Source organism: Enoplosus armatus, chromosome 22 (genome assembly GCF_043641665.1).
Source record: "Enoplosus armatus isolate fEnoArm2 chromosome 22, fEnoArm2.hap1, whole genome shotgun sequence".
NCBI classification, from domain to species: domain Eukaryota; kingdom Metazoa; phylum Chordata; class Actinopteri; order Centrarchiformes; family Enoplosidae; genus Enoplosus; species Enoplosus armatus.
Window position 1 is genome coordinate 10,933,759 of NC_092201.1, and position 22,500 is coordinate 10,956,258.

Consider the following 22,500-nt stretch of genomic DNA (forward strand, 5'->3'; position numbering starts at 1 on the left):
CTTTGCCGCATGTGTTAGGGCGACCTGTAATGAGCCACGTGCTCACTCGACAAGCCATCCTGTCCTGCTCCCAGTAACACACTCGCACACAAAGTTACTGTAGGCACACATACAGTATAATGAGTGCTTAACATGATGTTCTGTGCAGCTTCTCCTGTATTTGCCTGCAGCAAACACACATGTCTAACCTTGATATTTTATCATGCAGGTATGGAGACATGAGGGTGATGATGGGCTGTGAGATCTTCAGCATGTGGCAGAATTTAGGTAAGATGTTAAAACAGTCAATGCGCATGATTCACATAAACTATTTAATCCTAAATGTACTCCTGAAACCTATGATGGATTTTTAAAAAGAAACTCACAGTAACATCTAACTTATTCCGAGTGGTGCTGCAAATACAGGACTGTAAACGCAACTGTCCGTCTTCCATTCCAGCAGTAGATATCTCTTACAAGCCCGTAAATATCTCTTTAATTATTTTTTCCTCCTCTGATGCAAATGTAGTGTTCTTGAAGTCTGTGTGACGTACTAACATCAGACAAAGTAAAGGCAAATAAATTCTATGGTATTTCTTTGTACTTGAGCTGATGGCAACTAAACAACTCTCAGCCTTTTTTTCTCTATGCTAAAAACTATTTGTCGCCATGGCAACCAGCTGGATGCCTCACTCTGCCTTGTGTGGATGCCTTTGTTTTGCTCTGAGTCTGTGATGGCTCTCTGCAATTTTGTGTTTTTATAATAATTTCTAGTGTTTTTATGTTTAATCAAGTGTGTTTTTGCACAATTTGAAATTCATTTTGAAGTCACTTTATTTTTGTTTTATTTGATGTCAATGTGAATGTCAAAGTCTCCCCACTAACAATAATGTATTTTAAGTAACACAGGCGCTGTGATGATTAAGTTTATTAAAATACTGCATCAGTTTGTTTAGAGTGCTGTGCACTTCAACCAAATCATCAGAGCTGCCCGTGTTGTGCTTGGAAGACTGCTTCCCAGAGTTGGCCAAGTTGCCTCTGACATAAACATCACGTTGTGCTCAGGAATAAAGCGAGAGCCTAACCTCTGAGCCGCACTCACATACAGTTACAAAAAAGGGGGAAAAGTATAGACTTCTAAAGTAACCCTTAGATTGAATTGTCTTCTCCACAGAAATTGCATTTAGCATGTATATTATATGTATATATACCCTTAAAATCAAGAGGGCGACCCCCGTGGAACTTTGGCGACCCCTGATGGGGTCGGGACCCCCAGGTTGCTCTATGCTGACCCCTGTCTCTCCTCCAGGCGAGCACAAGTTGAACTTCATCCCCGCGATGATTGGTCCGTTCCTGGAGGTGACGCTGGTGCCTCAGCCTGATCTGAGGAATGTCATGATCCCCATCTTCCATGACATGATGGACTGGGAGCAGAGACGCAGTGGCAATTTCAAACAGGTACACAGCTGTTAGAAAATAGATTAAATATGAGTTTCAGGCAAGTTAGTTTAACCCTTGCATGCATAGGTCGTCGGAACCTACCCTCTGTCATTCGTCAAAATTGGCCAAAATTATAATCAATGGTTTTTGTTAATAATACTTAAATCCTATCTTCATAATTTTGCTCAGAAGACAAAACTTGCACTGTAAATGTTTCCGTCTGGTGACGGTGATTCACTTTTTGACCTTTTTCCTGAATGCAAGATGAAGTCATAAAAGCGACAACATGCCAGAGACGATTGCCTTCATTTTGACACATGACCGACTCTGACATGACGTGAAGTGATTTGATCTAACGCACTGTTCAGTTTTAAGCTCCACACACTCCACGCTCCCCTTCCTCCTGGCCATTTTATCAATATCGTTTTGAACTGGCAGCCCCCTTTGAGAATCACGACGCGTTTTCCTCACAGGTGGAGGCCAAGCTGATTGACAAGCTGGACAGCCTGATGTCTGAGGGCAAAGGAGACGAGACGTACAGGGAGCTCTTCAACAGCATGTGAGTTAGAGAAAGGAACAGCGGTAGAAACTATGCGGAGGTGGGCGTATAGGTGCTTTCTTAATTACTTTAGATTTTACAGGAGAGGGGACGGGCGTCAGGGGGACAGTGTGTTATGTAATTTGGCCCATTCAAGAGCCGTTTATTGAGTCCAATGACCTAAATGATGCGGCACGCACAAGGCATCAGGTAATTGCCTGCGTAGGCTGCAACTCGCAGGTCGTTTGCCTCAGTAAATGGCTGCTTTAGCTTTAAGTGTCTATAAGCATAACGCTTTTGAAAATTAGCTTTTAACCCTGAAAATAAAAGAGCACAGATAACAGTGTTAATGCTCAGAGAATGCTCTTTTACCTGAATAAAAAAAAATGTTAATGTGTTAAGAACGTGCTGCTAATAAGGCAAGTGTTTTTTCTGAAATTCAAAGTTTCCCATTTGCTGTCATTAGTATGGAGGAATAGGCAGTGGGTAGTTCTTTCAGTGAAAGTGTTGATATTGAATAGATTGATGAAATGATAATGAGAGGTAAGTGATCAGTATTCAACTTCAGTCACCTTCATCTTCACTCACACCTCCTCTATGGCCAGTCCTCGTCCACTCTGTCCTTGTGTTTCCAGGTTTGTGCTCCCTGCATGCTTAGCGTAATGTGCTCACGCTAATGTGTATGTGTGTGTGTTTTAGTGTGTGTGTGTGTATCCCTGCTTCTTTCTGTGCCTTTTCATATTTTTATGTGCCCCTTCACAAAGGACTAGTGTGTTTGGACTCGGCCCTACATTTCAACTTAGCTTCCAAAAAACATGATTGCATTAAATGAAGTCATTTTTCGGATTCACATACATACTGTACGTCTCTCTTACTGTCTCACAGATGTGAACCAAAGTATTTTATCGACATGCATCTACTATAATTGTCCCTTTTGTCTTTCATAGTCATTCTCTTTCCCACCATTCTTTTATGTGAAGATAGTGTAATATTACTGCATATTATTAAAACTATATATCTATATCTGCAATATAATATATTTAAGCATTAAGAATCATTATTATTAAATTGCTTGTATCTTATTGAGCCTGAATGCAGATTATAGATTAGTTTCATGCTCATGATTATTATCTTCTTGCTTAATTAATTTATTGTTTGGATTTAGTTTCTTAATTTATTTTCACTCCTACTAACTCCACTAACCCCTAAACTAACCTGTGTGAGTGTGTGCTGACATTAATCGTATTAATATTAATTTATTCCGCCTATGCTTCCCGCCTGGAGTAGAATTCCTCTGTTTGGTCCGTACCCTAGGTAAGACGCTCTCCTCTTTGTTTCTCTCTGTGTCGTCTGTGTGAGGGGGAACAGCGGCAAGGGTTGACTTAACTTCAGCCGAAAGCTAACGGCAGTATTTTGGCTGTGATGTGTAAAAACTATTTATCAGCTATTGTGAATTCATTTTTAGCCACTTTGGGTGTATTGTTTTAACTCTCACAGGCAGGCCAGCAAGCATAGGTGACACTGGTGTGACTGGGATTGATTTCCTCTTTGCTTTGCCTCCTCTTCTTTTGCAGTAATCCCCCGCCCCCCCCCCCTCCCCCCGTCACCTTTCCTTTCTCATTTGCTCTCTTTTACCCCTTGTCTCTTTTGGTCTTCACATCTCTCTATTTTGTCCTGTAGCCTGCTGAAGAAGATTGAGAGAGAGACCTGGAGGGAGAGCGGGATCTCTCTGATCGCCACCGTCACTCGCCTAATGGAGAGATTGCTCGACTACAGGTGAGAGTGGACATTTATCAGTTTGAATCATGTTTGCAAATCCTTTTTTTTTTTTCGTTGCCACTTAGTCTTATGATGTTTCTATCACAGGGATTGTATGAAGCTGGGAGAAGTGGATGGAAAAAAGATTGGCTGTACTGTCAGCTTGCTGGTGAGTAGCAGTTACTGCAGTCTGGGGTTTGGTTCTAAAACTGCACAAGTTTTTAGTTTCACTAGTGACTGATTTCAGTGGCTGTTTAAACTTAGACAAATTTTTTTTTTCTATTCCCTGTGTTGTTTCAATTGTCAGCCCTTCTGCCTACTAGGTTTTCCTTATGTAACTGCAGCCATCTGTACGAGCACCTGGGTGTGTTGGCAGATGGATCAGAAGTCACTGCTGAAATATACTGTTGCACCTCTACCCTAGAACAATCTGTCACTTTCTAAAATGTGTCCTCATTTGCATCTCCAACTCTCTCTATAATTTTCATAATCCCCTTCTTTGTCTCTCTCTCTCTCTCTCTCATGATTCTTTTTGTCCTCATTCATCACCGAACCACCCACTGCTCCTGTCAGAACTTCTACAAAACTGAGTTGAACAAAGAGGAGATGTACATCCGCTACATACACAAACTGTACGACCTGCACTTTAAAGCACAAAACTACACAGGTACGCCTAAAGGAATGACCCCAACATACAGCATGTGAGAGCGTGGGTGGCGGCATGTGTGGGAGATACATTATTGTGGTTTTATTAAATGTGGTATGGTGTGTACTGTGGTATGTGTGTGTTCACATAGTGTAGCACAACCTGCTGCTGAATGAAGATCTTTTTATCCTCACAACACTGTATGTCCGAATGTATTGTTCTGAACTGCTCCCATGAGTCATACTTTCAAAGGTGTTTCTGAGACACTGAATCCTTCATGTTTTCCTAAAAACAAACCTCCTGCTGCTTTACAATGTAAGTAATCTCCTGTGTGTGTGTGTGTGTGTCGCAGAGGCGTCGTACACCCTGCTGCTGTATGACGAGTTATTGGAGTGGTCAGACAGGCCGCTCAGAGAGTTCCTCAACTACCCCATGCAGAGCGAGTGGCAAAGGAAAGAGTATCTGCATCTCACCATCGTCCAGAACTTTGACAGGGGGAAGGTGAGCTGGAAGACACACATCTTTTTCCACACATCTTCCTACATTCACATTACTGTGTTGACAGAAACAAGAAAAAAAGATAATATCCTCCATCGCCTTTATGTAAAGAAACATTATGACATAATGCAAAGCTACTGCCTCCTGGATCCGTTTTTTGTATTGGAACAATGGATCAAATACGTTTTTAGTGATACCAACTCAGAGAAACACTGTACATATGAACTTCCAAACCAGCAGGATAAGCAGCTTCTTAGCATTTCTAAATGCCAGAGAAAGTCCTCCACCACTGTGGAAGCAACAGCATGTTCCAGTCTTAGAGTCCTTTTTGCTGCGCTAACACCCTACAGCATGTCAGCTTCTTAGTTTAGAATAAATATATACATGCATTTAAACCAAATAAGCATGAAATTCATTAAACGTTAATAAATGCAGCAGCATGATGGAAGATGAGAGAACTGGAGGTCCCCGCTGGTTTAGTGGAGACGTGACGTCATTCACATGAAATGAAATCCCTTCATGAGAGGCGAGCAGAGCTGTAAGCTATATGCTACAAAAATACATGTCACTCGCGGTCAGACATTTAATTTCTACCTGTTGTGAACTGTGACAGCGGCTCGAGGCATCAACACCTCCCGGGTTTAATCAGATAAATCCCGAGCGGCTGTAATTAAAGCAGGATCCATATCGTCCCACCAATATCCTACACCGTTCCTGCAAGAAATATTGTGGGGAGGTGATGACGGCCAAGACTGACGGGTGAAGCGTGACTTGCATTGGTGTGTTTCAGGCATCAGCCAAGAATGAACAGTGAGACTGGCAGCTTAAACAGAGCGCAGCTGATTCAGGATGCAGCAGCATTTGAGAAGTAGTCTCCAGGCTTCGCTTTGTTTCTGTTGCCCAGGAAGTACATTTTTTCTGTCTTCCTCCCACTACTCCTCTTCACTGATTTTATCTCTTTATCCTAACTACCCCTCACCATCGTTCTGCAATCTCAGGGAAAAGTGGCATTATGGAAACCCTCCAAAATTACACACACACACACACACAAAAAACACTTCAGCATCCCTGATGAAATAAGATAGCTCTACGGAATCATTAAAACTGCTCCCCTCGTTACTCATAGTCCAATTTTCCTTCAAATTCACAAGCTATGCCATCTGCCGGTGCTGCCGCGCAGGGATTGAAAGGCAGCAGGAAAGGAAAGCTTTTCATTTAATTAGCAAGATGGCTGGGTGCTGTGTGTACCTGCATGCGGAGGTTATATTTGACTCTTGATATTGTTGACTCACCAGTGCCACCCAGTGGGGACAATGCAGTTTAGCAGCACCACTGGAGAACATGTCATCAGAATCAGAATCAGAAATACTTTATTGATCCCCGGGGGGAAATTGTACAGTACCAGTGCTCCTATTCAAGCGTAGAAAGCAGCATCAATTTAGAAATAAAAGTATGTACAAAATATAAAAATAAGAAATAGAAAATAAAAAATATACACATTTACAATATTTAAGTGAAAAATAAAAGTAAAAATATATACAACAGCAATGTATATGTTTGTCTATATATATATGTATGTATTGCACATTAAAGAATAAGTAAATAATACATACTTGTCTAAATCGAGTAGATAGACAGCATAGATAGCTCCCGTCGTCGTGTTTTGAGAGATGACAGAGTGAGCACAGGGGTGAATAAGTGTGTGTGTGTGTGTGTGTTTTTGTGTCTTCAGTGTTGGGAGAACGGCATCATCCTGTGCAGAGAACTGGCTGACCAATATGAGTCTTACTACGACTACAGGAACTTGAGCAAGATGAGGGTGAGTTGTGCACATTAAACAAGCTATAGAGACACTGATTGATAGTTGAAGTGTTGTGATGATGAGAAGCGAAAACATATGCACATGCTTTAAATGAAACAGTGCTTTTGTCATTGCACCAAATCCCTTATTGGTTACACACTGTTGGTTTATGTTCAGTAGTGTTCTTTATTTCCATTGCCAGATGATGGAAGCCTCTCTCTATGACAAGATCATGGACCAGCAAAGACTAGAACCTGAATTCTTCAGAGTGGGTTTCTATGGAAAGAAGTTCCCTTTCTTCTTGCGGGTAAAGAAATCTCCATATTCCCTCTGTGACATGAATAGCAAGTTGAATAGAATAATACTTTTACCCTCTCCAGAGAAGAACTAGACCTGCAGGAAGAATTAACTTTCCTTATATAAGACTCCTCCAGTGTGAGGTGACATTCAGCAACTCTGCCATTTAATGATGTAACGGGCCCTGTCCTTGGTGGAGTTTTGCTGCTGAGGCTGCAGCTGCGATGTGTGGCCACTAGATGTCAAGCTAACCCCACGCTGTCCCCTCCCTCCCCTCCTCTGCAGAATAAGGAGTTTGTGTGCCGCGGCCATGACTATGAGAGGCTGGAGGCTTTCCAGCAGCGGATGCTCAACGAGTTCCCCCACGCCATCGCCATGCAGCACGTCAACCAGCCAGACCAGACCATATACCAGGCAGACGCACAGTGTATCCTTGGCTTCATAGAGAGGCACAGGCAGAATGCGTATACACAAGCGGACACAGTCAAACATGTGGAAATGCATAAACACACATACATATGTATGCACATACACAGAGGCTTGCACACACACAGCTGGCTTTGTGTTTAGATTCACACAATTGCCTGTTAATGAGGCACACGCTGTCACACACAGCGCCTCCCTCTTTCTCGCAATCTCTTTCTTGTCATTATCAAAGGCCCATTCAAGTGCTGCATATTACGTGCAGTATCTCATACAAAGAAAGCACATCAAACACAGTATGGTCATACATATGCTCAAATATAAGGGCCGGATTTTAACTGGGGACAGACTTTTCAACATTTATTTTTTATGTCCTATCCCACTTACACAGTTTCAATTGATTTACTCAGTAAACTTTGTCTAAACCTCCCCAAGCTATAATCCACATAAGCTCTAAAATTATAGGAAATGTTGATACTATAGTCATCTGGGTTGCCTCGGTTATTTCAATGCACTCGTAACAATAAGCTTTACAAGCAGCTGTGAGTGCTTAGAGGACTTTTTTTACCCTGGGTTTTGTCTGTCAGGCAACACACTGGCTGTCCTGCCTTCTGATTTGTGGCGGCTGTTGGAACAGTATGCAGCCTGACAGAAAAACAGCAGATAGTACTTTTTCATTCATAGTTACAGTTAATATGCTCCTGTAAATATGACTTTAAGTAGGGTTATGACATTAATAATACAATGATATACATAACCTTTCTTATTGTTTTTGTTGGATCGCCATTATTTTGAAAACAAATTTGATATACATGTTTATAAATGCAGTTCAGTCAAGACACTCCCGTCAAGTTTTAACCATTTACTGCTGTGAGGCTCTAATACTTTGCGTATTTCTGGTATTTGACTCACACTGAGAGCTCTTCATTTCCATGCAACATGTTCAAATGTAGCTGTACAAAATGAGAGGCTTCTTAATTATTTACGCTAATGTATGGAACAACAACTGTTGGCCTATATGGGGGGAGAGGGGAGGAAAAGCAAAGTGACATAATGACAGAAAGACTATAGAGAGACGTGTTTAAGTTGTTCTGTTTGTCCTTTTAGTATTTTTTTTTTATGTTTGCTTGTGTGTGTTACCCCTCCTGAAAAGGACAGAGATTGTCTGAATAAATTAGCACACTGCTGTTATTCTCACATAACGCTAATCAATAGTGTCTCAGATTGCTCACCCATCTGTATATCCTTGTCGTAAACACTCATGCATATGAAAGTATGTACGGTAGCTGTCCTAACTCATGCTTCTCCGGTGAAGTTGCTCATCTGTGCAGTGGCAGGGGTTGATCACAGTGAAGGTGAGGCTGAGCAGTGCAGAAAACCACTGAATCACTTCCTGCTCACAGGCTTGTGTGCTGTTTTTTTTTTTCATATAAGATGTCTTCTTTTTCTTTTTCGTTTTTGTTTCTCATTTTGTTTAGCTCTGTTTCTGTGTTCTTCTTTAGTGGTCTGAGTGCACTGATTGGAGTTTGTGTGTGTGTTTGTGAATATGTGTGGGGGTTTGGCAGAACTTTAAAAGGCAGGTCAAACTAGTTGGCAAGGTACTAAATTATTGGATGTTAAGAAACAAAGAAATAGCTGTTTTTGGTACCATTTGTTTTCTTGATGTATAGTATTGTGAGGCATCTTTGGATCAGCTCCAGGTTTTTGTCCCTATTAGTATATCCTTGGCGGGTTCTTGTTTCCACGTGGACGTAAATAGAAGTGTGTGCGACCATCGGCTTGACTAATGAAACAACAGATATTGTAGGAGAGATGTACTTACCTCAAAGACACACACTTTACCATCCTGTAAGCCCCTGCCTGTGTGTGTCCTTGTCTTCTGCGTGAGCGTATCTGCGATTTCCCATGTTCTTTCAGGTCACTGAAGAATTCTTGTCCATTTTTTTTAGGCTGCAGTGCTTTCCCTTGTCACTCTCTCTTGTGCTTTCCTTAACTTCCGGTGCCTCCAGACCTGCAGATCTACGCCGTAACCCCAATCCCAGAGAGTCAGGATGTGCTCCAGAGGGATGGAGTGCCTGACAACATCAAAAGCTTCTACAAGTTCAATCACATCTGGAGGTTCAGATATGACCGGCCCTTTCACAAGGGCACCAAAGACAAGGAGAACGAGTTTAAGGTAGGGGGAAATTCAGTGGAAAGACAGATGATGATGAAGATAGACAGCCACTGGCACATGAAGCACAAAAAGTAGACACATGTGCTAATTCCATCCCTTTTCCACTCCATGAATTTGTTTATTTTGTGGAGATATTAAAATAAGCGTTTAAATAATGAACTTACAGCCTATTACAGCTTGTTGAGTAGCTGCAAAATGTCATATGCTATGAAATAAAAAAAATCAAGTTTTCTGTGAATATTTCAGAATTTAAAATGGTACATTTATGATCATCAGCATCTTTTCATTGCAGAACGATGCGAAACAGCTTTATTTTCTTCTGTGCCCAGGTATTAGTCTGTGCGTAGCGCATGTTTTATTCATCGTGACTCCTGTATTACTAATTATATACACGCTGCACACACTCTAAACACATATACACACACCACACAGACCCTGATATTAGGCTCATAAATATTCAATATTAACACACATATTCCCACATGCTCCATGCAGTCATTTCATCTCAGTTTCATCAAAGCTATTTGGCCAAATTTAATCATGATATCACATTTCCATCAGGGCTAGATATCTCTGGCCCTCATGGGGTAATAATATGTATGATAAACCTTTGCATGGTGACAAGAGTATGCAGCAGCCAGGATATGGTGTGATCAGCCATAATAAAGACGTAAAGATTAGAATAAACAGAAGTTTCTATCTTCAGAAAAAAAAATAGCTTGCAGAAACATCCTGCTCTTAAACTGTAATACATGTTTTTTTTCTTCGAGAGGTGTTCAGGTGGGTTTCTTAGCCTTAAAGAGCAGGAAATCAATAAAGGGCAGCAGGGTTGTGTAGTGAGTCGGAAGACCCTTCTTCAACCTGAGGACTCTGGATCGATGCTGCATGTCAGCTCTCATCTGCTCTGCTGGAGTGTCCTTGAGCAAGACACTGGGCTTCAAACTATGCTTAAAATAAATTAAGCTGTACTGTATCAGCACCTTGATCCTCACCTGCCTGTGGAGAGTGCCCAGCAGAAAACAAAATGTCCATATGGGAATCAAAAATATAATAACATAATGATGTTCCAGATTTTGGACAATTGGACAAATTCAGCCTCATTTAGAATGAAACAAACTGATGTGGGGTTAAGATTTTTTAAACTTTTCTTCTTCCTAGCAGCTTGTACTTTGTGTTTAGTGCTAATTAGCAAATATTAGCATGCTAACATGCTAAACTAGCATCAGAACCTGCTTAACATCAGCATGTTAGCATTGTCACTGTGAGCATGTTAGCATTTAGCTCAATACACTGCTAAATACAGCCTCATAGAGACTCCTAGTTTGTTTAGCTTAAAAGTGAAAGCTAATGATTGACCTTGCAACACTAGTTTGACAAAAAAAAAGACAAAATAAAGCTCCAGAAAAGCTAGTTAGCTGACCTTGAGTTAAGGTTTTTTCACAACTATTTTTTAGATGAATTGATGGATGAGTTAATCTATAAATGTCAGAAAATAGGGAAATATGCCCATTACAATTTTCTAGACCCCAAGGTTACACCTTTTAAATTGCTTGTTATTGTCCACCCGTCAGAACCCTATATATTCAATTTACAATGATATAAAACTATGAAAAGCAACAAATCCTCACATTTAAAAAGCTGGAACCGGAGAATGTTTTACATTTTCGCCTAACAAATGACTTGAACTTTCAAGTATTGTTATTGATTAACTGTGTCAAAATTATGAGTTGGTATTAAAAATACACAGACAATACAATTATTGAACTGCTTTCCATTCTTGACGTGTTTACAACAAACACAGTGGGAACGTAACTGTAGGTGCTCCACTGCACTGTGAATCTATTACATTAATAGCCTGCAGTGAATGCAAGAGTTTTCATAGTTTACGTGCTGTCAGAATGACCTTGTGGGATGTTGGCATATTGACAAGCATGCTGGCCGACAGGGTAAGTGGTGGAACATGAATGATGATATGAGATATAAGACATGACATCTGACCTACACCTACAAGTGGGTGTTTGGCAGTAGGTGTACTCGACATGTTTTCCTCAAACTATGCATCCGTAATTAAATTGTGTGCTGTCTGCCAGGGATAGAGTGCAATATGTGCATCCGGCATAAGTAGCTATGGATTTTTTAAAGTGTGTTTAGCAATCAGCTAGTACTCAACGAGTGTGTCGTGTGTTGATGCAGAGCCTGTGGGTGGAGAGGACTACCCTGACTCTGGTCCAGAGTCTTCCAGGCATCTCCCGCTGGTTTGAAGTGGAGAAGAGAGAGCTGGTGAGTGTGACCACCTCTGATAAAACAACCATGAAGATTTAACGGCGACACACAGTCATCTCACACAAGGGACACTGTGATACACTTTTATTTTGCAGGTTGCAATTTAGAGTACTGCCAGCCAATATCCAAGTATTGATCCAAGTCATTACATTGAACAACAATAATGACCTAAGTCATGGGTTTGGGGCTATTGGACACATTTCATTTCCTCCATTGGATAGATTGAATGTGCCAAGACTCAAATTGCTTTGCTTTGATTACCAAAATCAATTTTTAGAATGGATTTTTGTATTGGGGAAATTTTTTACCAATACTTCTTCCGTGTTTTAAGCCTGGAATCACACTCATATTTGATACGAGTCCATTGCTACACTGTGTTACACGTAAATCCCCTCAAAGGCTTTCCGTCTTGGATCTTCTCATTCAGATCTGGAAGGAGTGGGAGGATTTTAAATGCTGTTTTGTCCAGCGTATGCAAAACATAACACAGTGTCTGTCTCTGTTTGTCTAAGCGCATATTCTTTAGCGCATAGCTGCTGAGCGTGGTGTGAAATTGTGGATTGTGAACCCAGTGTTAGTGTATGATGGCTATGCAGTGCAATAGCATATACAATACAGAGCTGGCAAAAGCTCTATTAGCAAGAGGATTAAGCTTTGTGTGAGACAGAGGCGGAAAAAGAGAAAAAGAAATGCAGGATGAAGGGAACCTTTTTAATGCATCCATGAAGATATGTAAAAGTGACCATATACTAATTATGTGTGTGTTTGCAACAAGACAGTGCATGTCTTATACTTAAAGCTGCTTCAATCATTATTTTTATATTAACCATTGCTCGTGAAAAGTGTTGCTGGTGGTGATAAAACCACAGATAATTTTTACCGAACTACGTAGTTCCCATTAGCTCCTTTTAGCATCTTTCGGCTCATTGTTTTGATTTTGCGGCCCGCAACTTTACTGTTTCAGTTCAGCCTGACTGCACTCATTAGCGTTGTTTCCCGACACAGCTGGTCAGTGAAGAAGCTCTAAAAGTACACTATACGCTACCTGCCGAGCACCAAAGTTAACAACCAGTTGGTGAACAACACATTTAGCACCTAAAGAGCCGGATATTTCCCTCAGAGTTGGTGGAGAACAAAGACAGAGCTAAAAGCCAAACATTTGGCAATGATCTTCCACAAAGTTGGGAAACCTGCGAGAGACACATAAAGTAAAATAAAATAATGGACAAAATCAAAACACCAGAAGCTGAGATATCCTGATTTTTAGACCCTAGTATGCTGGATCCTACACTTCCCATAATGCACCTCAATAGCACCTTTTGTTTCAGTGCTCCCCTGATAAATGCCCACTTCTTTCAAACTCCACACCCCCACCTTGTAACGCAGACTTTATTTTATAAATCGTCAGGGTTTTTTCCTTCCAGCTTTCAGACTTTCAGACTCTTTTTTTCCCCCTATAACCTCCCCCCTTCGTAGGTGGAGGTGAGCCCGCTGGAGAATGCCATCGAGGTGATTGAGAACAAGAACTTGCAACTGCGCACATTGATCACCCAGTGTCAGAGCCGGCAGATGCAGAACATCAACCCCCTCACCATGTGCCTCAACGGGGTCATCGACGCCGCTGTCAACGGGGGGCTGGCCCGCTACCAAGAGGTATGGATGGATAGATGGAGGATACTGTAGGAGGGTTTTAGAGACCGAGGCAGGAGTGAGGAGCGATGACATATGGATTGCCTAATGATGCATGAAGGTGGGTTTTAGCGGAGGGATGTATGGGCAGGGAGCATTTTGCAGAGGGAGGAGCGGATGAACAGATGGATGGATCTATGCCTGAATGGCTGGGTGAAGGTTTGAATGATATGGATGGATGGATGGAATGGATAGATGGGTGGAGAGCAGGAGGGGATGGAAACGGGGAAAACGAGATGGATGGGTGATGTAGGAACGGATGGATGGATGTGTATAGAAAGAGGGGTCAGGTCAAAAACTGGCTGATAGAGGAGTGGGAGGAAGGACTATAGAGAGATGGATGGCTAATAATGGCTGAATGAATGAGATGGGAGTGTTTATGCAGCTGCTATATTATACACTGAAGTGGTAACAGACAGACACACAGATTGGCAAAGAAAAACTGAAACATGGTCGATCCCACTGACAAACATTTGCATCTACTGCCTCTCTGAAAGCTCCTTGATAGCAGACAATTGCAGGATAACAGTACAGTACGATTTCTTAACCAGGAGGAGCCCAATTGAAGAAAAAGACATTTACAAATCTACTCAGGAAAATGGAGAAAACTGAGTGGACTCAGCGAATTGCTCTGTGTCGCATAGCAACCACCCTTTTCCACTGGGAATGCGTTTGTGTGGGTGCGTGCGTGCGTGTGTGTGTGTGTGTGTGTGTGTGGGCACATACTGTATGTGTGCGTTTGCGAGTGTATATTGGGGTTTGTGCAGAAGAGCGTGCCTCTGTGTAGAAGTAGTCTATTAAGGTGTGTAGGATACTTGATAGAGCCACAAAGGCAAAGGTCCCTGAAGTGCTTTCCTCCCATGCTGCCAATATCTTGTTTGAAAAATTAGAGTATATGGAATGATTTTCAGCTTCCAGTGGATACTTATAGAGCAGCCCTTTACTTTTATACACTGTTGGCAGGGTCACGTCTCTATGTGTATAAATGTGTAAATGGCTAAACTTCAACCATGTCACCACCAATTTTCATATCACACTCAATAGAAAGTGACACATATTATTATTTTGCATGAGGTGGACACAGATGGGGCTGTAACACCCATTGTTCTTTCCAGAAGATTGCACGCAGCATCCAACGGGACGCAGCGTAAATCTATTAATTTCCCTGCGTAATGCCGATTGACAGCTGTGGAGGTTCGCTCGGCTACAAATGAAGGAGAAATTGTCATTATTTATATTCAGATTTATTGCTTTAGTTTGAGTTGAACCCCTCGAGGGGGAATGCTGTCTGATTTATTTCCCCCTCCCCTCAGCGCTCCATCTCTAATTGGACTTTTCGAATGATTAACTGAGCCACTCTATGGCGAGGTCTCACTCCCTGCAGCCTGACGAGAAATTTCCATCATTCGTAGAAGATTATTGATTATTCTCGCTGCCTTTTCCGGTGGTCCTTGGTCGGAATTTCCTGCTGAAACGTAGCACTTCTCTCTTTACAATTACTACCTTGGCACGCTTGCATACAGTACGTACTTTATAGTACATCGACTATTAAGAGCTTAATAACACAATAAAATATTTTTAATTTCTTACACATCTGTATTGCATGGTTTAATAAGAGAGGAAGGTAATATCATTGTACATACAGTGCATACTAATGTATGCTATCTTGATGAAGATTGCCATCTGAGGTTGTTGGTCTGAAAGAATATTTTTCCGTCTTTTATTGAGGATTCAGAGTCTACAAGCCACAGTCGCATGCATTCATTGATAGGGATCTACGTGTGTTTGTGTGTGACATGGTTGAAGCAGCATTGAGCATCTTTTCTCTTTAACTGTCATGTGGCTCTGTCTCTTTGGAGATAAACAGCTGTGTCCTTGGGAGAGAAACCGTGCTGATCTTTTTTGTGAACTTTCAGTCCCTTTTTTTTTGTGTCTGTTTGTGCATTTCCCTCTGTGGCAGATTTGAAAGCCGATTGTGAGCCGGGTCTTTCATCGGCTCGTCGTCTCTCCTCTTTGTGTGCTCTGGTGCAGATTGAAAAGGATTTACCATAATCTGTAGACACATCACAAGTGTTGATGGCATTTTAAACGGCGAGGAACTGGCGTTTAATGTATGGATGCGACATCATTCAAAGCAGACCAGGACATTTTTAAAATCTTATGTGAGTCGTATTTTTTTTAAGGAAATGTCTGGGGCAGCTAATAGAAAACGCACTCTGTACACCATAATCAAGAAGTATGATATTTCTGAAGATACATGATCTATAACAGGAAGCAATGACGTGAATGAACGAACTTTTAAAATCTGAGACTAAATTGGACCATTAATCAAAGTAAAATCAATCTTTTGATTCCACTGACATCCATTTGGCTGAGTGTTTTTCTTTCACTAGTGTGTACTTAAATTCTGGTCCGCGAACATGATATTGATATCACAACAAAGACCCCAGACAGGAGTATTACAACCCATTTGAGCTTGATGTTAGCTCTCTCTGTTTGGTTATGTACTCAGTTTGTTCGTGAATGTTTTCGATAGGATTCAACCAAAAAGTGTGGACACTAATTCACTGTGTCATCCCAGCGGGGGGGGGGGGGGGGGGGGGGGGGCAGGTGACACTGCAGTGCAGAAAGCCTACTGCTTCAGCTCCCGGTGTGTGCGTAACAGATGTTCTGCATTTTGCCTCCATGCAGGCCTTTTTCGTGAAGGACTACATCATGAATCACCCTGAGGACGGCGAGAAGATCGGCCGGCTTAGAGAACTCATGTTTGAACAGGTTTGTGAGAAATAATAAAAAGACCATTAACATGACGATCAGAGCCCCCCTTATATCTAACAGCATGTTTCTCAGAAATCTTAACACTACTTGAGCCTGACAGCTCATTCCTGGTCTTGGAAATAGCATGTGAAAATACACTCTCAACTCAAGGTCCACTCACTCGCTCCAGGACAAGCAAATAAGTGGACCTTGAGTTGTTTTGTGAATTTACAGTGCTATTTGTGTCACTTCGTTAGGTATCGAGTGTTAAATCCTTCTTTTTTAAAAGGGTATAAAATGTCAATCGGGTGATGTAACCCACTCATATAAGAATCCCTTAAATTTGTTTTTAAAGAGTGGAAACATTTTCCGGTGAAGATATATATATATGTATATATATATATATACTGTATATATAAACTGTTTAACATAACCTTTAACATCCAATGTGTTTGGCATTTCTGTCCTGCAATTTATTGGCCAACAAATATGCTGAATATGCCATATATCAGTGATAAGCTAATGTCGGCCAATATATTGTCTCGGGGGATTTACTGGTCCAGTGAGATTAACTTGATATTTGCTGATATAAGCCATATTATTTTCAGATACTTACTGTATCCATTAAATGTTCTTGTTAAAAACTTTTAAAATAAACCAAACTCAATTCACAATTTAATGTGTTTAGTTGGGAAGTATTTCACTGAATGTGTCAACTTGCAGACTTATTTTAACAAAGCACGTCTGGAACAAACGAGCAAATAGTTTGCGATATCCGCAGATGAAGTAGGAGGAATAAAAGCTCTGTCATTGTCATTCCGTTTATCTCTAGCATTGTCATCAGATTGGGTTATTTATAATATCCAGAGATGTTAACCAGATTTTGTTTGTGTCAGGCACACATTCTGGAGTACGGCCTTGCTGTGCATGAGAAGTTTGTTCCCCAGGACATGAGACCTCTCCACAAGAAGTTAGTGGACCAGTTTCACCTGATGAAATCCAGTCTCGGCATACAGGTAGGCCAGAAGACTAGACACAGGGACACTGTGGTGCAACTTAAAGGATGTATTTGAAAGAATGCACATTTGTAAATCAGTGAGGGATTCAAATATCAAGTTAAACAGACGTTATTTTAGTTAATGATGATCATGTGTTCAGAAGATTAAAACAATCCCTCTTGTGTTACTGATTTTCCTCGAATCATTAAGTCTTCAAGTGTTTTCTGGAAGCACACGCTGCATGTTACAACAGACGCCAACCGCTGGGTTTAGACTTCCGAGTGAATGACCCCTTTAGTCCTCAGAGGAGAAAGCCCACCCCTCATTAAACACGCCTCCTTTATCTGCATTTCTTCGTATTTTATTTATATACCTCATGCTGGCACGAAGGAGCATTTAATCATGTGCACTTCCTCTTCTCCAATTTAAAACCCCAGGAGTTTCCGGCTTATGTGCGTGCAAGCCCAGTGCACTTCACCAACGGGAGCCCACGAACATGCAGGAACTCTGTGCCCAACATCATTAGCCCAGACGGTGGCAGAGGGGTTGCCAGGCGAAGGTATAGTGTTGCCTGTTTTTGATTGATCGATGTTATGTCTATACCTTTCTTTTGTCTTCTTTATTTAGATTATATTAGCCATTTAAAAAACACACGAAAAGTTCTTTTATTTCAGTATTACATTTCTACTTCATGTTGTCTCACCTTCCTTTGAGGTGCTGCCCTTCTACAGGCCTCTGTCTTCTGTACATTTTTGTTTCCCCCACCTCACCTCGAACACCACGCACTGTGCCTTTGCTCTCTGCTTCCCCTGCGTTCTTTACCGGTGCGGCTCCATCTGGGCATACAATAGGTGGGGGCGGCTGGCTGGCACCCACAGGGATATTTATGTGTGGCTGCTGCCGGGCCAGCAGGCAGACTGTGTGTGTGAGTGTATGTGTGTGTATGTGTTTTGATGTGTTCAGTGACCCTGCCACTCTGTCTACCTGCGACATTCTGCCTCCACAGTCTGATCCCAGGGGGCATTGCCACACAGAAAGACACAGACACACACGTCACTTCAATTCCCCAGTGACATTTCGCGTTTTACTTCTTTTTTTGTTTTGATTTCTTTTTTTGGCAACACAAAACCAGGTTACATTTATTTATTTCTGATCATTTTTTGGTTCTGCTTTAACCTTCCTTTAGAAACCCCATTGTTGTTTGCTCTCTAACCTTTCTTTTACACTTTTGCCTTTTGGCAGACAAGTCCTTGATGAAATGCTTTCAATCGATTATGTTCGTATAATCTGACATTTTCTGTCCCTCCGTTTGTCTTTTCCCCCTCCCTGTCTGCCTTTTGTCGGCCTGATGCTGGATTTTCGGTGAGTGAAACCTCTGAAAGCTAATGAAACTAAATACCATAATCTCCCTTTACCGAAAGCCACTATGAGCATCTCTCTCTGTCCTCCTGTCACCCTCAGTCTCCTCAGCTACCCTGCAGTGAACCGCTACTCCTCGTCCTCTCTGTCATCTCAGGCCTCCAATGAAGTCAGTAACATCACAGGGCAGTCGGAGAGTTCGGATGAAGTCTTCAACATGCAGGTAAGCTCTCTCTCTCCACATCCCAACATGCTCATTGCCCTCCTGCTCACTTGCAATATGTTTGAATCCCCCCCTCACTCCGGTCCACCCTTATTTCTCTTCTCCTCTGACCTTTTCTCTCTACTGTCCTCTCTGCTTGTTCAGAGCTCTGTCCGGCCAAGCAAATTGTCGTGATTATATCAAACAAGGACACAGTGCTTTGAGTGGTCCGTCCAGGGGGCTCGCTGGAGTTGGGCAGTAATCTAAACTAGATTTGGCCAATTCAGGAAGCTGCCGACAACTCCTGGCAAGCTGTCTGGCGCACCTGGCAGGCCTGGAAAAACAGGAAGCAGAGAAAGCCATGAGAGGAAAAAGGCTGTTGTCAGTGATCTGACTGAACCTATTACAATATCATTTTTGAACAGCATAGCTTTTATTCTATAGATCAACACTGAACGGTGATCCTAAAGAGAAGTATTACTACAGAACATTTCACTCCACAAAGTGCATTAAGCCTTTAACCAGCACCATCCTGGAGACTCATATTTTTAAGGTTTCAGTTGCAGACTGCGATGGATTGTACGTGGATTATGTTTTTTTAGTTTGTAATAATACACTACATATAAATCACTATAATATTCTTCTCTGATGAAGGACATTTTTTAGTGTTTGGAAATTTTGTCAAACTACTTGAAATTTGTTAAAGGAATAGTTTAACAATTTGGGAAATACACTTATTGAGTTTGACGATTAATACCACTCTCATGTTTGTACAGTAAATATGAGGCTATCAGCAGCAGTCACCCCGAGGTTGCCAGGCAACAGGCGGAGACTCCAGGAAGTCTCAGCCCCTGGCCAAGAATAGTCCAGCTCGTAACCCCCGTAAAAACATTTGAGATACAACATGTTAATTAATGAGCTTCAGAGGTGCTGTGAGGTGAACTTTGTTTCCTTTGGACTGTTTCCGGTCTTTATGCTAAGCTAAGCTAACCAGCTTCAGGCTATGGCTTTATATTTACCATACTTAGCGTAGTTCTTTTTCAGCAACGTTCTGCTTCACAGTTGCTCAATTTCATATGTAACAAAAACGTATGACGTCAGAATAACGCAAAACACTTCATAGTCGCATAAAGAAGTCTGCACATAGCAGCTTTAAGTGAAGATGAACATCACAGGTTCCATCACACGCATCTATGTAATTATTGCTCATAATGTTCTGGTTCATGATAACGATGCTGTTATTGTTGTCATCCCGCCTACAGCCCAGTCCGTCTACCTCAAGCCTCAGCTCCAACCATTCTGCCTCGCCCAATGTCACCAGCTCAGCCCCCTCCAGTGCCAGAGGTGAGACTCATCTTACAGAGTTACACACTGTAGGCTTTTAGCAGATATTTCAGTCTTGAGTGACTCACACGGAGGAAGCAGACAGAGGTTCAGCTGGACACACCAAAGCACGGGGACTGAACCTTTGACCTTTCGGTGACACGATGTTCTCGTCCCGCCTGGTGAGGTTAGCGAGGTTAGACGACAGCAAGGGAAACATGTACTGTAGGAGAGGGGGGAAAGTTGGAGACTGGAAAATAGAGAGAATACAAGAAGAGCTGAGTTGAAAAATGAAATGGGCTGAGACGCGGAGACAAATGCTGTTGAAAGAAACATGGAGCAAGTGAAAATGCAAGAGAGAGTGAGAGATGATTACAGGTCTGTGGAGCATCCCTCTTGGACCTCAATACAATCTCCAGCCAGATGCCTCCTCTGTCTGCCCCTCTTATCTCGCTGTGTTCAAATGTGCAAATATGTTTCTGCCTGATCCACATCATAAAAAGTAAGAACATATGAAGACGTTTATAGAAGCGTATACACTCCCCTTTGGCGAGCTGCTGGCAGCGGCCGGCGCCCTTATAAATGTGGCCTCTGTCTACCCATAAAGCCCGGAGAGAATTATTGCTTGTGTGTTATCTGAATGAGAGCCAGCGATGGGTATCTCATATTCATATGATAGCCTTCCAAGCGCTATCACATTGGCTAATGGATCAAGATCTATACAGTGGCTAACACCAGATGAGGGGAAGTGTTGTGAAAATGGTGTGAGCGAGTATTCGCGTGTGTGTGTGTGTGTGTGTGTGTGTGTGGGCTTTTGTGTTTATCTCGCTGCATGTGTTACATGTGTTTCTGTGTCATGGTTTAGCATGTGTCCCTGTCTGTTGTGATTGTTCGGTCGAACTGAGGAGCTGAGGGAGTGCGGTTGGAGCGTGTCTGTGTGTGTGTGTGTGTGTGTGTGTATGTGTATGTGTGTGTGTGTGTGTGGGAGGGGGCAGGCCATTTATCATGTTGTGGAGCCAGTGAGGCTGAAAGACTGGTGGAGAGGCTTGGAGGAAGAAGGAGAGATTGGCCTTTCCTGATTGCCAGTATTTGTGGGTAATAGTCTAACACCTTGCTGCTATTTGGTCCCTTATGTGTTGCACATGCCCTTGTGTGTGTGTGTGTGTGTGTGTGTGTGTGTGTGTGTGTTTGTGTGTGTATCTAACGTCTCATACCATCCTTTTCCAGGTTCACCCCAGATGGCGGAGAAACACAAGCATTCCAGAGAAAATGCCTGTCTGTCTCCACGAGAGAGGCCGGTCAGCGCCATCTTCCCCAACCCACTGGACCCTGCACAGGTAAACACACACACACACACACACACACACACAGTATAGAATGGATTATAGGTCAAAACAAATAGATATTTGCCTGCAGAGAAAAAGTGGATAAAATAAATAGAAACAGACAAACGGAGCTTTTGACCTTTCAGTGACCAAACAACAAGGAAATATGTCTGCTAGTACAAGGAAAGCTTGAGAATGTGCTCCTGCTCTCACATAAGTACTTCTATATTTGGATTAACGAAAAAACGTTGCTTCCTGAGGCACTGATGATTCGCTGTGCTAATGAAAAGGTAAGCCAGCGACAGAATCACACACCGTGACTGTAAACAGTTTTGTGAGATGCGCTACTGTGAAAATTAATATATTAAAATATTATTTTTCCACATGTGGTCGTCATGTAGGCCTTTAGCATATTAGCATACCCAAAGAATCACAGTAAAGTTACAAAATGGGAGGAGCTATTTCAGGCACAAAAACGTAAGGGGAGAAGTTAACCATGACTTCCAAGATGCAGTTCAGCGAGTTACATCGTATTACCTTAAAGTTCTGTTAGGAGCTAACAGTCGGCGGAAGCTGAGGATTACAGTTTTGAGAAAACTGACAATGCATTTAGCAACGATGTTGCCGAGTTTTGGTCCCAACTGCAAAAAAAGTAGTGTTTTGAATTCACTACAGCTCTTCTTCCCCATAGCAATGGGCACATTTGTAGTAATTAGAACTGCCTGTCATGCCAAACTGATGGCCGAAAATGAATTGATACAAAGTTGACATAATGAAAACCGACAGCCAAAACATAAACCGGCTGGATCGTAACATTATCCATGAAAATGTTCTATGCTCAGTAGCATTGAGGATATCATTAAAAGAAAAAATAGAAATGGGAATACAGAATGGGGAACACACCTCCCCTCCCACTTTGAAACTCTATACTGTAAGCAGATGGACATGTCTGCCCTGGGTGGGCTATGTTTTTCTGAGGAGATTAATGGAAGAGGAACACTCACTTTT

The 22,500-nt window shown here is 42.0% G+C and overlaps 1 protein-coding gene across 1 annotated transcript in view; it reads left to right on the forward strand.

The window, feature by feature from the left end:
• Positions 1-22,500, forward strand: part of dock4b (dedicator of cytokinesis 4b) — a 78,978-nt gene that overhangs the window by 49,804 nt on the left and 6,674 nt on the right. The window contains exons 30-49 of the mRNA XM_070929372.1: positions 209-267; positions 1,289-1,437; positions 1,893-1,978; positions 3,245-3,271; positions 3,638-3,733; positions 3,824-3,884; positions 4,289-4,382; positions 4,714-4,862; positions 6,592-6,678; positions 6,863-6,967; positions 7,243-7,384; positions 9,390-9,556; positions 11,750-11,836; positions 13,316-13,492; positions 16,220-16,303; positions 17,182-17,301; positions 17,721-17,842; positions 18,754-18,865; positions 20,107-20,188; positions 21,395-21,504. Coding sequence (XP_070785473.1) covers positions 209-267; positions 1,289-1,437; positions 1,893-1,978; positions 3,245-3,271; positions 3,638-3,733; positions 3,824-3,884; positions 4,289-4,382; positions 4,714-4,862; positions 6,592-6,678; positions 6,863-6,967; positions 7,243-7,384; positions 9,390-9,556; positions 11,750-11,836; positions 13,316-13,492; positions 16,220-16,303; positions 17,182-17,301; positions 17,721-17,842; positions 18,754-18,865; positions 20,107-20,188; positions 21,395-21,504 — 2,116 coding nt within the window. The remainder of the gene's footprint in view (positions 1-208; positions 268-1,288; positions 1,438-1,892; positions 1,979-3,244; positions 3,272-3,637; positions 3,734-3,823; positions 3,885-4,288; positions 4,383-4,713; positions 4,863-6,591; positions 6,679-6,862; positions 6,968-7,242; positions 7,385-9,389; positions 9,557-11,749; positions 11,837-13,315; positions 13,493-16,219; positions 16,304-17,181; positions 17,302-17,720; positions 17,843-18,753; positions 18,866-20,106; positions 20,189-21,394; positions 21,505-22,500) is intronic.